Genomic DNA, 18,156 nt, shown 5'->3' on the forward strand with positions numbered 1-18,156 from the left:
CCCATGGTCACTTGATGGAGCGCCGCCCTGCTCCTTATTGTCCTAGTTGCATTGTCCCTCTTACGGTCGTGCATGTCCTTCTTGAATGTCCTGACTTCCAGGACGAGCGTGTGTCTTGCTTTCCGACCGCCCCTCGCGGTCACCTGTCCCTCGATAGAATTCTTGGTGACTCGGATACTTTTGATATCGTTCGCCTTATGCGTTTTTGTTCTCGTATTGGCATCCTTGGTGATATTTAGCGCCCTCTGATTATTTTGCGTATTTGATGGTGCTACATAGCCTTCCCGGTTTGGTGCCTTCTTTTGATAATTACTTACTTACTTCATCTCTGGGCGGTGGCACATTGCAACTGTTATTCTGGGTGTCTATATTGTCACTCCATATGGTTCCATTTATCCTCTGTGGCATCACCCAGAACAGCACTCATCAATATTTTGTTCATACAACATTGAAACATACATAAATACATACACAGTGTAAGCCTAATACAGTGTAGATGACAAATCAGGGAGGCCCCCCTCCCCCCTCAATTGTGAGACAAGTCTACTGTGCTACATGGTTGCTACACATCTGTATATCCATATACAAGAGATTCACTGAACTAATGCCTCCTACACCCCCATTATTAAATTAAAACATTGCATCCACATTATTTTTTCTTACTGCCCATTTGACTTGCCGTACCTTTTTAGAAAGGTTCTGACCTTCATTACGTTACACTTATCTATTGAATTTCAGCAGCCATTTATCAGCACAGCTATGCCTTATGGAGACTGAAGTGACAACTATGTCCCAAATAGTCTATGAAGGTGACAACCCTTACGTAAGTAATTATCAAAAGAAGGCACCAAGCCAGGTAGGCTATGTAACACCAAAACCCTTACATAAACTGTAAAGGTGACAGCCATGTCCCTTAAATAAACTGAAGGTGACAGCCATGTCCTTTGCATAAACTGAAGGTGACAGCCATGTCCCTTACATAGACTGAGCCTTATGGAGACCATGAAGAAGATAGCTGTACACCTTATGGAGACTGACGGTAATAACCATGTACCTTATGAAGATGGTGAAGGTGATAACCATGTACCTTATGAAGATGGTGAAGGTGATAACCACGTACCTTACAAAGACTGTGAAGGTAACAGTTGTGCCTCTTTGTGCCGAAGGACGGTAAAAAGAGACAGACAGGTGAAATATGGACTTGTAAATGAATATCATTGTAAGCAGTTAAAATGAACTTTCTAGAAAGGTTGATCTACCTGATCAACCAGGCTGTGATACACACGTCAGGCTGCAAGCAGCCACATCAAACAGTCTGGTTGATCAGTCCAGCAACGAGGAGGCCTGGTTGACGACCGGGCCGCGGGGATGCTAAGCCCCGGAAACATTTGAAGGTAACTGCCTTATAGAGACTTGAGAAGGTGATAACCATATGTCTTACGGAGACTTGAGGATGAAAGCCCCGTGGTTACTCGTCTAATATTTTAAATGGTTTTGACCAGAACCACTAATGCTACAACAGTAATTCTTATGGAAGCTGGAACACGACGCTAAATGCTAATAATGGAAAGCAGTTAGCTATGTAGTTTAAACATTTAGCTGGTTGGTCCTTGAATCCACTACAATGGCAGATTGGATAATACACAGGATTCTCAAATTTAAATTAAAAACACCTGTATGTATTCTTGAATCCAAAGGCTTCAATATTTATTGTCATATATTAAACAAAGAATAAAATTTTATTCAATGAAACACTGCCTGTATTTCCATGATTATGAAAACAGTACACTTATTAAATACTTTAGTCATGTAGAGTACAATGCACCCTCCAAAATCCAGACATTCCTGTAATGGATCCCTCTAAACTACTGACAAAATCTGTGCAATGGATATTCCCCTCTAAATTGTAGATTTCTAAAAAAAAAAAAAAAAAAAAAAAAAAAAAAAATCCAGGATTGGACACTAATCTAGATCATCAGTTCATCATATTGTATTTTTTCCTATTTTGGTTCTTATTTGTAAATACTGTATTATTCTAATTAATGCATTTACATTTCAATATTTAAAGTAAGCTTGTACCGTATTATAAATTGAACCATGAGTTTATGCAAGTTTTTTCCGAGGCATCTAGACCAAGTGAAGAAATGCGTCTCGAACAAGTGTTTTAACTCGAGAAATTTTTTCGGGATGATTGGATTCAATGAGCATCCTGGGTCACCCCAGATGTGAACCTTTCTCATAGATATACAGTATATTATTGTGATTTCATTGTGTGTGTTTTACTTGTTAGTGCATTTTGGTTTCTGGTTATTTAAGCCTTTACACTTGGTTTTTTCTAATATGGGAAAAAAATATTTTTCTGATATTGCTACGAGTTGAAGCCATAATTCTATGGCGAGAACAGTACGAGTAGCTACTCGATCCACATTTCTGAAAAGTAAGGAAGTGATGGCTTTTGGTCTGTCCTAGATCATTACCAAGTTGTGTGAAGAGTGGTAAGGCAATACAAGGTCATAATGTGAGGTGAAAGACATAAGATGAGGAGTAAACCAATAAGCAATGGTGAAGGAACTTCCTTACAATGGATAATATTAATAATGAGGTGTTAGAAGATGAATAGCAGCTGGCGAGGGAGAGGCTTGCAGAGTATAAAAATGCAAACAGATATAGTTTGAAAATAAAATAGAAAGCAATGGTGGAAAGATTAGTAACCAAAACATTGAACCCGTCTGAGCATGAGGATTTAGATGTTGCTGCTAACCAATGACTTGTGCAACACTTTAACGTATAGTTGACTGCTGGTGGTGAGCAGTCTGTGGTTGAAAGAATGGCATTAACTATGCGGACTGAGGAGTTTAAAGCCAGTTCAGAGTGACTGCAGCAGTTTAAGTCACCATGACATTGTGTTGTAATGCTTTTGCAGCCTCTTGTGTTATCAAGACCAGCCAGCGCTACAATAAATTGTTTTTCGTGCGTCATTATTATTCATAGGCAAAAAATCTTTTATTTCTATATTAAATACTGTATACAGCATATGTTTACTTGAAAATGAATAAACATGTACTCTGTTACTGTATACAGTATCTTGCTATTAAGGAAAATTTGGCAAGTAATAAATTTGTAAATTTCTGAAAAATCCAGATGAGGTTTGGAATGACATGTTCTGGATTTTGGAGGTACAACTATAAACAATTTATATAAATAAAATATTTATTCTAGTCTGTTTCCATTTATTCCAAAATTTAATTTAATAATAAAGACAAATCTATCTTTAAATAGCTAAATTTAAACAAATGAAAATATTTCTTTCATTACAGTAATTCTTTTCACAGTACTGTACAGTACTGTACTGTACTGTACTTAGTACATGTAATAAAGAGGTATTTGCAGTACTGTACTTAATACATGAAATATAAAGGTACTGTATTTGATTTAAAACAAATATCAAGAATATCTACAATATTAATAAACACAGTACATTTAAGGTAAGGTGATTAATTATAAGGAGAAAGTGCTAAGCCAGTATGATTACAACACAGCACTTTGAAGTTATATGAGGGTAAGGAGTTGGGACACGAAGATGGAATGAAGGAACAGTGTCCAACTACTTGCACCATCGAAGATTTAACGCCGACTGCATGAACAGAAATCATCAATTTGCCGACCAGTCCAAGTAGATGGTTATTGGTACATTAAAGACAATATCCTTTGTAAAATATAACTAGATATAAAAATTATAATACATCACTTTTAATACAGTATACAAAAATATAATAAAGCAAGTATCATATATGCATTATGAAATGGTAAGCACCTCTCATATATAGTAATGGTGAGCAAGTCAAAAATTAAAACACAGAGCTATGAATCGCCCTCAGATCTTAAAAAAGCACATCCACTATTATGCTGTTCGCTTCAAATCACCACTTACTTATTTGGAAAATATTCATCCATAGGTGATTGTCGAGTTTTTAAGAAAATATTTGCTGGAAAACAATATCCTGTACTTTACATGTCTTCAAAAGAGAACTTGATAAACATTTCCAAAGGATTCCTGATCAATCAGGTTGTAATTCATACATCAAACTGCGAGTAGAAGCATTTAACAGCCTGGCTGATCGAGTCATAAATTAGGAGGCCTGACTAGAGACCAGGCCATTAAGACATTGGTCCTTGGAACCATCTCACGGTAACACATACTGTGCTTATCAAGACAGACTCATGATATCAGTATTTTATCAGTTTAGACTAATAAAAACAGAATGTAAAAATTCATGGGAAGCAATAACTACTTGGAATGTATCTTTAAGAATAACCAACACAAAGGTTTCTTAACTAACACCTTCAAGTTCTGACCCAGTTCTGCAAGACACCCTGTCACAATTTCCCTACATAGCTGGGAAAAGTGCCTCTTTACTCTCACCTTTGTCGTTGATAAACCATTCACGACACTACTACACTTCACCAGGGCTTACCTTCATCATCAATATGTCCATGGAAATCATGCTCACGCTAGTCCAGACACAGTCTAGACAATACTCCCAGGGTACATACCATAACCCCCCCCCCCCCCCGTCAGCCCATGCCAGATGCACCAGCCAGTAGGTGATTAAGACCTACAAATTGAGTTCTCCCGCCGGCGACTAGTTCCCGTCAACCGTTGACAAAGGATGTGACGTCACTATCAGGGGGTATAAGTACTGTACACCTGATCCTGGCCGTCTCGTCAGTCTCTCTTTAGGTGCTCGGGGATTACGACATTACAGTACTGTCGCGACGCTTGCCTTGCTGCTTTGCGTACAAGTTGTAGTGTTTTGTGTTGTTATTCTAAGTCACAACTGTTATTTTTCGTTGTGTCAACGTAAGTTTTTCACGTGTTATTCTTGCTTTTGTGTGTTAGCAAAGTGTTTCAAGTCAAGGGGTTTGTGTGTAATTCAGATGTTATTTATCTTGATTATAGAGTAAATTGTTATATTACATTATCCGAGTATTTCTTCCTCTCCTACTCAATTCTCACACTGCAAAAGCTCATTAATTTTTGTTTTGTTTTTAATGTTACGCGTGTGCACCTTTCCAACTGCACAGGTAGGACCCACAGTACCGTATCACGCCACACACCCCATTTCAAAAATCTCTTTTCTCCTTTCACGAATGAGTGAACAAATATAATGACAGCGTGTTTCCTGGTTGACCAAACCACACACTAGAAACTGAAGGGACGACGACGTTTCGGTCTGTCCTGGACCATTCTCAAGTCGATTGTGGTTAACTTGAGAATGGTCCAGGACGGACCGAAACGTTGTCGTCCCTTCACTTTCTAGTGTGTGGTTTGGTCAACATATTTCAGCCACATATTTCAGTGACTCCTCATCTGCATGTGTTGCCTGGTGTTGCAGCATTTGGCTCATTGACACTTACTAACCCAACTCACTCATATGAAAGTCCAAGTGAAGACTTTTCATTCTGTCCTTGACTCTTATCAAATTGTGTCTATCAGCTCATTGACACTTCTATAACCTATTCTCCAAAATGACTACATATAGTGAATGGAGAATGTGGTGGGGCATTAAAGCAAAATATGTACTGTTACATATCTATAACAGTCCACATTATCCTGAAGAATTTTAAGGCATCCTGTAAATAACCACACATTTTAAGCAAGTCAATTATCTAGACCTAACATAAAACACATATACAGTACTGGATATGTAATATTATGCCTAGAATATATTTGGTTAAGCTCGACATATTTAATTGTTGTTGTTGTGTTCATTTTTAGTTTTAAATGTATATTATCTTTTTGAGATTACCTGAGTAGTTACAGGGTGAGAGCTACACTTGTGATGTCCCGTCTTCTCTATAATCTTTGTCACATGACACTTTGAAACCACTGATGGTTTGTGTTTGTGTAATTATTAAAGTGTAGTTACAGTATGAGAACTATGCTCATGGTTTCCGTCTTTCCTATAATCCTTGTCACATGACACTTTGTGTAGCCGTACTTGCGATACCAAGTTTAATAATGAAGCTTCATACACATGCAACCCAGTACTGTACTTACACATATAAAACCCAACATAGTTCAATAATTTGATTATATAAAAATAATCTAGTTGCTGGTTCTGAACAATAAAGCCATAATTAAAACATCATTACTATACGTGGTCTTAAGAAATAATACTGTACTGTAGGCATCTGCCACTATAGGTAGATGAGGCATCTACCACAACCAGGATTCATCAAGCACTCAAGTGTCCACTTACGACACTTGTACATCTTTCCCCCACCACTTGGGTTGGATGGTAGAACGACAGTCTCGCTTAATGCAGGTCGGCGTTCAATCCCTGATCCTCCAAGTGGTTGGGCACCATCCCTTCCACCTGTTGCGTCCCAAATCCTTATGCTGATCCCTTTCAAGTGATATATGGTCATAATGGCTTGGTACCTTCTCCTGATACTTCCTTTCCCCTTCCTTAATCATAGCTGCTCACTTTGTAATTGTTACAGTTTATGAATGCCAAAGTGCTACGAGGTTGTTTATAGCAATAATAACGTTAGATTGTGAAGTTTAAAATCTTGTAAACTATTTAATAAATACAGACAAAGCCACCTTTGTTGAGGAAAGATGCATTGTATAAGTTTTGTTAGCAGACACATAAGTGCAAGATGATTCCTGGCCCTGGAAAAGCCAAGAAATTCCTGCTAGACAGGATTTGCTGTACCTGTACAGATAAATGTAAACATTAAAAAAGTATAAACCAGTGAAATATTGGATGCATATAGAATATAGGAACTAATCATCCTATTCAAGCAGAAATCCACTGTATTACATTAGCGAAACTACTTATAAATTAACCCTAAAATTATTTTGCTAATCTCCATTCTTACTGAGCAAAATGCAATGTTATACAATTAAATAACATAAAATACAAAGTTCATATAATTATGCTTGCATAAATATTTGTATAAGGACGACACTACAAATCCTCAAAATCCCAGCAGGTAGCCAAAATTAAAAGTTTTAACATTTTGAACCACAATCTTGCACTTCTGAAAGAGGTACAGTACATCAGCAAAATTACATAATACTCGCCATTATGTAGACCAAGATTTTTTTTGTGTATTAATCCACTTTGTTTATTTTGATATAATTTGCTAAGTTTTCATCAAAACAATGCATTAGAATATGAAAATTAATCCTGGCAAAACTTCTGTAGAAAATGTACAGTACTGTATTAAGAAGCCACATTCCACTGACTTCAAATGCTGAGCTCGGAACCCCCAAAAATTGTTCACAATTTTGTTTTTCATGCAAGGAATTTACATTTAGGAAAAATGTAATACCCATATAAAATTAACTTATGAAAGTACAATAATGGGAAAAATTGCTATAAAATTTTAACATAATTATATTAGAGTACTGAATAACCAACCCTTCTTAACCCCCCCTTTCCCCAAGGCAAATCTGGGCAAACGACATTGATGCAACGCTGAATCAATGATTGTTGATGATGCTGATTTAATGTTACTCGAGCATATATTACCTGCTGGGTTAGTATACTCTAATCTTGAAACATATCATTTAAATTGTCCACCGAAACTCCATGAGCATTATATATTGCAAACTCTACTTTTATCTTGTGTTCAGTCTTTTTCTCATTTACTGTAACCCTTACTTGCCTAATGGAATATATGATTCTAAAAATCTTTGGTTCATGTAATGACTGGATACTTTTTCCCCTTGTAATGCCAGAAATTTTACAAGCAATGACAAATCTTAATGAATACTGCCAACTGCTCCGTAGTCAACAGAAGACACTGATTCAGTAAGAGAGCTGCTGTGAGTGGGTTGTGGGGAATTCAGATTGGGCTGATAACCTTCAGTGCCACGATACAGCACGTAATGCTGAATCATAAAAAAAATGTCAAATATGACTGAGAAAAGACCAAGTCCAAATTTGGTGGGATCTCCAAATATCGACCCCCAATCATTGTAGTTGTAAGCAATGATAAACATCTGAGCAACTGAGAGTGTGCCTCCAGTGAAGTCTAACAGGATGTTGCCGATGCTCCAGCCAGAGGTGCTCTTTCTTCTGTAGTTATAGTATGCCTGGTTAAGAGAAAGAAATGCAAATTAAGGGACTGAAAAATTCACAAATGCTTCAAAACATTGAAAACTAGGCAAGGTAAGGTAATAATTATAAGAAAGTGCTAAGCCAGTATTACTATAATAATTCTCCTTGTAAGGAAGCCTGTATATGCAAGCTCATTGAGATCTCTCAAGGAATATTTAATGTACGTGTAAATAGAACCTAGGCCAATGACTGACCTTTTCCAGGATGCAACCCACAATAGTTGCCAAACTCTCAGGTACCTATTTACTGCTAGGTGAACAGGTATATCAGGTGAAAGGAAATGTGTCAAACCGTTTCTGTCCTGCCTGGGAAATTAACCCGGATCTCTAAACTGTGAGTCGGAGACATAGACCAGTGTCCTGCAGAATGCATATATTGCCATCAGAATTTGTTTTTGTAAATTTTATGTTAACAGGCACTTGTTAAACTGAGATGTGTCTACAAGGGTGTTTTTAACAGGAATACAGTAATGTTTATGTAGGAAACCAGTGAAATTTTGCTGTTTTATGCTATAAATGTGTCTTCCACTGGTGAACCACATTCCAAAAGTTATTAAACATCATTTTTATTCCACTTGTAAAGAGCAAAAATCAGGCTTTGAGTTTTATGAAAAGCACCAATCTGAATAGATCATTCTGCCACTCCTTAGGGTAAACAATCTACTGTGTTGTGACAAGCCTTCTTTGCACATATCAGAAATATTAATAAATAAAATAAATAAATAAATAATAGTAGGCATCTATCAATCCCATGGGGTTATGGAGTTGTGCGCTGGGTGTCTAGTTGGATGCAACGTCTGCTGTGGCTGTGAAGTCCAACCCGAGAATGGCAGTCCCGACTGCAGCGAGTGCAGATAAATGTCGAAGCGGCTGCGTCTGTTGATGGTCGAGACACCTGGTTGATACCTGGTTGACGGGGTTCTGGGAGTTCTTCTACTCCCCAAGCCCGGCCCGAAGCCAAGCTTGACTTGTGAGAGTTTGGTCCACTAGGCTGTTGCTTGGAGCGGCCCGCAGGCCCACATACCCACCACAGCCTGGTTGGTCCGGCACTCCTTGGAGGAAACAATCTAGTTTCCTCTTGAAGATGTCCACGGTTGTTCCGGCAATATTTCTTATGCTCGCTGGGAGGGTGTTGAACAACCGTGGACCTCTGACGTTTATACAGTGTTCTCTGATTGTGCCTATGGCACCCCTGCTCTTCACTGGTTTTATTCTGCATTTTCTTCCATATCGTTCACTCCAGTACGTTGTTATTTTACTGTGTAGATTTGGTACTTGGCCCTCCAGTATTTTCCAGGTGTATATTATTTGATATCTCTCTCGTCTTCTTTATAGTGAGTACATTTGAAGGGCTTTGAGACGATCCCAATAATTTAGGTGCTTTATCGAGTGCCGTATATGTTCTCTATATTACCTCAATTTCTGCAATCTCTCCTGCTCTAAAGGGGGAAGTGAGTACTGAGCAGTACTCAAGACAGGATAACACAAGTGACTTGAAGAGTACAACCATTGTGATGGGATCCCTGGATTTGAAAGTTCTCATAATCCATCCCATCATTTTTCTGGCTGACGCAATATTTGCTTGGTTATGCTCCCGAAACGTTAGGTCGTCAGACATTTGCTTGGGTTTTGTACCCTGAATTATGTTTAAGGTCCTCATTTTTACTGTACCTGAGTACCTGGAATTTATCACTGTTAAACATCATGTTATTTTCTGATGCCAAGTCAAAAACTTTATTAATATCAGCTTCAAGTTTTTCAATGTGTTCAGCCGAGTTAATTTTCATACTGATTTTTGTGTCATCTGCAAAGGACGATATGACGCTGTCACTTGTATTTTTGTCTATACAGTATTTGATATGAGAATAAGAAAAAGCAGCAGTGCAAGGACTGTACCCTGAGGTACAGAGCTTTTAACTGTGCTTGGACTCGATTTTATATGGTTGATTGTTACTCGCCGAGTCCTGTTTGACAGAAAACTGAGTATCCAGTGTCCTACTTTACCGGTTATTCCCATTGACTTCATTTTGTGTGCTATCACTCCATGGTCACATTTATCGAAAGCTTTTGCGAAGTCCGTGTATATCACATCAGCATTTTGTTTTTCTTCTAATGTCTCAGTGACTTTGTTGTAGTGATCAAGTAGCTGTGAGAGGCACGCTCTTCCCACTCGAAATCCATGTTGGCCTGGGTTGTGAAGGTCATTGGTCTCCATGAAATTGGTGACCTGACTCCTAATCACTCTCTCAAATACTTTTATTATGTGTGACATTAGTGCAACTTAGTCTATAATTCTTTGCCAATGCTTTGCTCCCTCCCTTGTGTAGAGGGGCTATGTCTGCTACTTTAAGTGCATCTGGTATCTCCCCCGTGTCCAAGCTCTTCCTCTGCACTATACTGAGTGCCTGTGCTACAGGCACTTTGCACATCTTTATAAATATTGAATTCCACGAACCTGGACCCGGGACCGAGTGCATGGGCATGTTTTCAATTTCTCTTTCAAAGTCTAGTACGCTCGTGTTTATATCCGTTATATTTACAGGGATTTGGATATCTCGCATAAAGAAATTGTCTGGATCTTCCACTTTCATGTTGTTTATTGGAGTGCTAAACATATCCTCATACTGCTTTTTTAGGATTTCACTAATTTCTTTGTCATCCTCAGTGTGTGAACCTTCACTTGTACGAAAAGGTCCAATACTGGCAGTGATTTTTGCTTTTGATTTCGCATATGTGAAGAAGTATTTTGGATTTTTTCTTTATTTCCTGAATTGCTTTCTGTTCTAACAGCCTTTCTTCAGTTTGATATGAGTGTTTCAATTTCCGCTTGATTTCTTCAATTTCCCTATTTAAATTATTCCTTCTTTGACGGGAAAGTCGTGTCTGCTTAAGCATTTCCGTTATTTTTTTCCTTCTTTTATAGTGTCATCTGCGTTCTCTTTCTACGTTGGATCTCTTTCTGGCTTTCCTCAAAGGAACATGTTTCAGACAGACCTGATACACTTACGAAGTCAGTTTTTCTATTCCTTCTGTAGGACTTGTATTACTTAGAACAGTTTCCCATGGAATGTTTGTAAGTTCGCTGTTTATTTTCTCCCAGTCTATACTTTTATTATTAAAATTGAATTTACTGAATAACTCCTCTCGCTTGATCAACGTTTTAGGTCTATTCTGAGTATTGATGGTCGTTCCATCAATACTCAGCTGAGTATTGATGGTCGAGACTTCCTCTGAAGTCTCTTTACCTCCACCTGCCTCTTCAATTCGCCCTTGAATTGCTGGAGTCGCAGATCTGTCCACAGCTGCTGCTTCTCAAGTGTTGATGTCGATGTTCAGCTGCTTGAGGTCACGTTTGCAGGCATCTTTGAAATGCAGCTGGGGTCTTCCGGTGGGCCTCTTTCCTGATTCCAGTTCTCCATATAAGAGATTCTTAGGTATGCGGCCATCTTCCATGCATGTGACATGTCCTAGCCACTGCATGCATCTTTGCTTCAGGAAAGTGAACATTTAAGAGATTCCTATATTCTTGTTCTCTCGAGCACTGGGTTGTTGGTGACGTGGTCTCTCCACGTGATGTCAAGGATCTCTGGTTCCGCATGTAAAAGGTATTGAGCCGTCTCTCCTGGCAAGAGCACAGAGTCCAGGATTCTGAGCCATAAAGAAATGTACTCACCACACATGCCATGTAGATTTGTGCCTTGGTGTGTACTCACCACACATGCCATGTAGATTTGTGCCTTGGTGTGTACTCACCACACATGCCATGTAGACTTGTGCCTTGGTGTGTACTCACCACACATGCCATGTAGACTTGTGCCTTGGTGTGTACTATCAGTTTGACATTTGCCCAAATGCGCTTTGTGAGCCTGGCCAGTGTTGTTGTGACCTTCCCGATACGCCTGTCGAGCTCAGTGTCCAGGGAAAGGGTGTCTGAGATTGTGGAGCCCAGGTACACAAACTTGTGGACCGCCTCCAGCATGTAGTCAGTGATGTTTGTGCAGGGTAACTCATTGACGTTTTGTCCCATCACCTGTCTTCTTCACGCCGATTGTCAGGCCGAATGCGGAGCAGGTTGCAGCAAAGTAGTCGAGTAGCTGCTGCAGGCCTTCTGCTGCATCATGGCAAAGAAGAAGTCCCCGAGGATTCTCATCTGTACTTTCGTCTTTGCTCGGAGTCTGGATAGACTGAAGTGCTTTCCATCAGATCTTGTACGGAGATAGATGCCCTCTGTGGTTGTTCCAAAGGCATGCTTGACGAGGATCGTGAAGAAGACAAACAGGGTTGGAGCAAGAATGCATCCCTGTTTAACATCCCTGTTGATGTTGAATGGTTCAGAAGCTGAGCCGTCGTACACAATCGTGTCCTTCATGTCCTCGTGGAATGATTGTATTATGCTGAGTTGGGTGGGTAGGCAGCCAATTTTGGCCAAGATCTTGAAGAGTCCATCCCTGCTCACGAGGTTGAAGGCCTTTATAAGATCAATGAAGTTGAAGTACAGGGCTTTTCTCTGCTCCCTGCACTTTTCTTGAAGGTGAAGCTATAGTGAATCTAACATTTCAATGAGCCACATATATGTACCAAGACTTCAAATTAAATAAACAATTCCTATTGTTAGGGAAAGGAAGCTTAGGCCTATATCGCAGTCCTCCTTAAGTTAAAATATGTACTGAGTTTCCCCAGGATGCAACTCACAACAGTTGCCTAGCTCCTGGGTACCTATTTATTACTAGGTGAACAGAGGCTTCAGGTGAAAGGAAATGTGTCCAATCATTTCTGTACTGCAGAAGGATCGAACCTGGGATCTCCCAATTGGGAGTTGAGGACATAGGTTGAATTTACACTTGAAAAATAATTGGGTTCTGACCTATCTAGGTTGCTGGGCAAAGTTTATTGGTTAGGATTTATATAAAAATAATAAATATGTAAATACAAAAAGTAAGCCTAGAGTACAACAAATGAATTTCGTCAACTTCCAAAACACTTTCAAGACATCAAGACGAGTTATCTAATTTCTAACCCACTAATATATCCCAAACTAATATATTATTAGTTTAGGATATACAGTATTAGCTTGAGTTAGGCTGTGTTAGGCTTGGTTAGGTTAGGGGGGAAGGGAACTCTCAGGAGAAAGTGCCAAGCCCTTATGACTATATAGCACTTGGAAGGGATAGGGTTTTTGGATGGGATGGGGAAGGGGGGGGGGGTGAAGGAATGGTGTCCAACCACTTGGATTGTCAGGGATTGAATGGCAACCTGCATGAAGTGAGACCATCACTCAACCATCCAGCCCAAGTGGTTGTGTTGGTTGGGTTAGGTTAGGCTTGGTTGGGTTGGGTTGAGAAAGCTTTAGAATACATTGGTAAACCATCTTGTGTACAATGTGATTTGTATTCATTTTTGCTTATTAGGTTAAGGATAGCTTGTTTGGTTACTAGATTAAGGTACGGTTGTTAGGTAATGTTTGGTTATTAGGGTAATGTGAGGTAGGTAGGTTAATGTTTGGTTATTAAGTTAAGATAAGTTTGTAAGGTTAATGTTTAGCTATTAGGTTAAGGGTATTAAAGTAATGTTTAGCTATTAGGTTAAGGGTATTAAAGTAATGTTTAGCTATTAGGTTAAGGGTATTAAAGTAATGTTTAGCTATTAGGTTAAGGGTATTAAAGTAATGTTTAGCTATTAGGTTAAGGGTATTAAAGTAATGTTTAGCTATTAGGTTAAGGGTATTAAAGTAATGTTTAGCTATTAGGTTAAGGGTATTAAAGTAATGTTTAGCTATTAGGTTAAGGGTATTAAAGTATTGTTTAGCTATTAGGTTAAGGGTATTAAAGTAATGTTTAGCTATTAGGTTAAGGGTATTAAAGTAATGTTTAGCTATTAGGTTAAGGGTATTAAAGTAATGTTTAGCTATTAAGCTACGGTTGTTAGGTTGGTCAAACCCATATAAGGGGTTGATATAAGGGGTATATGACGTGTGAAGCCCTGGGTAAAGGCATCATAGGCACCTGCAAATAGCAACCATCTCCACTCTCCCAAGTGCAGTAACCATCTTGCAAACTGTATTTTTATTTGTTTCACTTAAATGTTTGGTAGGCAGATTATATAAATTACATTACATTTGTAATACAGACATGTCAAACATGCGGCCCTTTGCAAGCACACCTGTGGCACGCACAAAGGATACTGTATTTTGGTCATTTAATGGCCAAAATTGCAGTTTTTATAATTTAAACTAACACCTTTTAATAGATTTCAAAAGCACAAAAGAAACGCGAGCTGCTAAACCATTTGTATGCACATTGTATGTTTCTAAGTGTAATACAAATATTCTGCAATAATTTGTATTAAATGACTTCAATTAGTTGTGGTGTGTGGCCCTGATGACAACACAAATGTGACCCATATGGCCCACGGAGGACCCTCAGTTGTGGTGTGTGGCCCTGATGACAACACAAATGTGACCCATATGGCCCACGGAGGACCCTCATTTGTGGTGTGTGGCCCTCATGACAACACAAATGTGACCCATATGGCCCACCGAGGACCCTCAGTTGTGGTGTGTGGCCCTCATGACAACACAAATGTGACCCATATGGCCCACCGAGGACCCTCAGTTGTCATGTGTGGCCCTCATGACAACACAAATGTGACCCATATGGCCCACGGAGGACCCTCAGTTGTGGTGTGTGGCCCTCATGACAACACAAATGTGACCCATATGGCCCACGGAGGACCCTCAGTTGTGGTGTGTGGCCCTCATGACAACACAAATGTGACCCATATGGCCCACCGAGGACCCTCAGTTGTCATGTGTGGCCCTCATGACAACACAAATGTGACCCATATGGCCCACGGAGGACCCTCAGTTGTGGTGTGTGGCCCTCATGACAACACAAATGTGACCCATATGGCCCACGGAGGACCCTCAGTTGTGGTGTGTGGCCCTCATGACAACACAAATGTGACCCATATGGCCCATGGAGGACCCTCAGTTGTGGTGTGTGGCCCTCATGACAACACAAATGTGACCCATATGGCCCACGGAGGACCCTCAGTTGTCGTGTGTGGCCCTCATGACAACACAAATGTGACCCCATCTGGCCCTCGGGGAACCCTCAGTTTGATATGCCTGCTGTAAATGATACTTTTTCCATAAGACATTATAAGTTATTATCACAAGTAAAGTCTGGTCCCTGGCCAGGCTTGAGATCTAGAAGAACTACTAGAACCCACTCCAGGTATATTTTCCTGAATTTACCTGTGGGCCACCATCTCTCTAGTGGCCTTGATGAGGACAGGAAGCCAGCAGCCTGTCAAAGGTTACCCCCCATCATTGGGGGGACAGGAAGCATATTATGCTTATCATGGTCCATCTAGACCAACTACTGACCTTTCCCCAAGATGCAACTCCCACAACAGCTGACTAATTTCTGAGTACCTATTTACTGCTAGGTGAATAGTGTCATTAGGTGACAGGAAATGTGCTCCCAGGGTCTGTCTTGCTGTGGGAATCAAACCTGTGACCTTTAGGTTGTGAACCAGCTGTGTTGACCACTATACTTAGGTGTTCAATCTGAGAAATCCTTTTCTAATCTTATGAAGTCCTTTTAGGAAGTATCGCGTGAGGAAACAAATTCCTGTACTTCATACCCAAGACAGTTTACCAACTGAGTTTACCTGAATTTACCTGAGGGCCACTGAGACTCTTGGTGGCCACAATCAGGACAGGAAGCCGACAGCTTGTCAAAGGAAAACTTATCTACCCTAATCCAATGAAACCTAAGCTAACATAGCCTAGCTGAACAATACATACGATCTTGACAATTAGAAAAAGAAAGCTTTGTTAAAATGCCTGTGTACTATTTGACCCTACTCTCTCCTGCTAGATATAGACATAACACATGGTTAGGAAACTATTAAATAAATGAGAACATTTAAGCCATAAAGTGCCATTCAAAGGTAAACTTATAACCTAAGCAACACATAAGAAATGAAAGGAATGTAATCATGTTTCGGTCCATCCTGAACCCTTTGAGACTTGATACGGGACCAGGATGGACCGAAATGTCGTCACTTTCCTGTCTCTTCACATGTGTGGGTCGAGTTACTAATTTTTAGCATGACATTCTCTGCTAAGCTTATAGAAAAATTGTGTTGACTTGCTGGAATAAACCTTTCACTTGAAATGGCCAATAAATAAGAAAACAACATGTCATTTGTACTAATAGTTACCTGTGGTATATATTTGATGAGTGTGATGAACAGCTTGACGTAGGACACAAAGTAGAGGAAATCCAACCACTGGATCACCACTGCGGACCCCAAGATGACCATGACGAGAGTTGACAACACAATGCCTGAGAGTATAGTCTTGGCAGTTCTTGAGATCTGTTGGTCTCCACGTTCGTACACACAGCACTGAACCACCTGGATGCTGCATGCAAAAAACGCATGGAGTGAAAAGATGACATCGTTCAGTTGGACCGGATTAACTCCAAAAGGATGTCTGAGGAAGTACTGCTGCTTTATGGATGGGGCCCAATATAAACACACATTGAATAGACTGTACAGGAAGAAACCCACGATATTCAACGACAGGAAATCAAAGTGAAGGCCAATCACACTTTTCCTTCTCCAATTGATGTACGTCTGCGGATAGAACGACACAGACCAGGCTGTGAAGTACACCCACCCGACAACGTCACTAAAGTAGTCCAGGTCGTCGGAGTGGGAGACCGACACTCGAACAAATGCATCAGACACGTCCGTCATATTCTCTGGGCTGGCATTCACCACCAGAACAGTGTGCCCCACACGCCTGGCCACAAGAACAATGTTAAACGTTTTTTCTACGTCCCCCGGCACGAGGGTGACGTTTGGTATTTGTTCAAGAATATCATCGCCGTGAAAACCAAACATGAGTGACACTTCCTCCTCAACGTCACCAGTCACAAAGAGACTGAAATTCTTAGTCTCATAATCCACAAACGTCAAATCGTGCGATTCAAATCTACAGGTGGATGTGGCGTTGCTGTGTGGGAGTAGATATGAGAAGTGTACAGGGCCCACAGGTGCTGCATCTGATACAGGTGTTGGTGTTTGTGGGAACACAGGCAAAACAGAGTAAGAAAGCGTTAATGGGTTCACAGGTGTCGATGGGTCCACAGGTGTCGATGGGTCCACAGGTGTCGATGGGTCCACAGGTGTTGCTGGGTCCACAGGTGTTGATAGGTCCACAGGTGTTGATAGGTCCACAGGTGTTGATAGGTCCACAAGTGTCGATGGGTCCACAGGTGTCGATGGGTCCACAGGTGTCGCTGGGTCTACAGGTACTGGCACTCGTAAGAACCTGGTCACCACACCTGCCACAGGTACTGGCGCTAGGAAGCCCACAGGTCCAGCAGGGGGTGCAGGTGTCTGAGCGAACACAGGTGTTACAGCTATCAGCATAAGGAGGCAGAGCTTAGCCCAAGGGTATGATGGCTGGTGGGACGTGGCTGCCATGGTGCCCCGGGGTATGACCTGGTGCTGGGAGGCGCTAGGGGCATCTGCTGGAGCTCACAACAGGTGCCGCAGCATACAGACATGCTGGTGAGTCAGTCATTAGAGATAAAGGTGACTCCTCCCACAGTCACCTGACTCAGGCACCAGCTGACGCGCCACAACACCCACTTCGTACACCGAGTCCTCCACAAATTGTCAACAATACAAAAAATAATAATACCAATAATAATAATAATCAATGTACAAAGAACTCGCCTATACACCCATTTTAAACACTGATTTGTCTATTATAATAATAATTATAATAATATTTTATTAATAAATATAAAATATTGCCCGAAGCGTTGTGCGTATTAGTGGCTTTAGGTATTGCATGTACTAGCTCTATCTATAAATCCAACATTATGTTTGTAACTCATCTTCTATGTATGTACTTTTACCTGAATAAACATTTTGAATTTTGAATTTGGATTTTGAAAACATGGAGTTTGGCCTCTCCTCGTACACGCGTTTTTCGTACA

The 18,156-nt window shown here is 40.3% G+C and overlaps 1 protein-coding gene across 1 annotated transcript; it reads right to left on the reverse strand.

Annotated features, from left to right (window-relative positions):
- Positions 1 to 1,676: 1,676 nt before the first annotated feature.
- Positions 1,677 to 17,816, reverse strand: LOC138366275 (cystinosin homolog). Its single transcript, XM_069327286.1, has 2 exons — positions 16,364 to 17,816; positions 1,677 to 8,110 (listed from the first exon to the last, which is right to left on the reverse strand). Exons 1-2 carry the CDS (start codon positions 17,633 to 17,635, stop codon positions 7,778 to 7,780), a joined length of 1,605 nt encoding a protein of 534 aa, XP_069183387.1. The 5' UTR covers positions 17,636 to 17,816; the 3' UTR covers positions 1,677 to 7,777.
- Positions 17,817 to 18,156: the final 340 nt, after the last annotated feature.

The sequence above is a fragment of the Procambarus clarkii genome, chromosome 19 (genome assembly GCF_040958095.1).
Source record: "Procambarus clarkii isolate CNS0578487 chromosome 19, FALCON_Pclarkii_2.0, whole genome shotgun sequence".
NCBI lineage: Eukaryota > Metazoa > Arthropoda > Malacostraca > Decapoda > Cambaridae > Procambarus > Procambarus clarkii.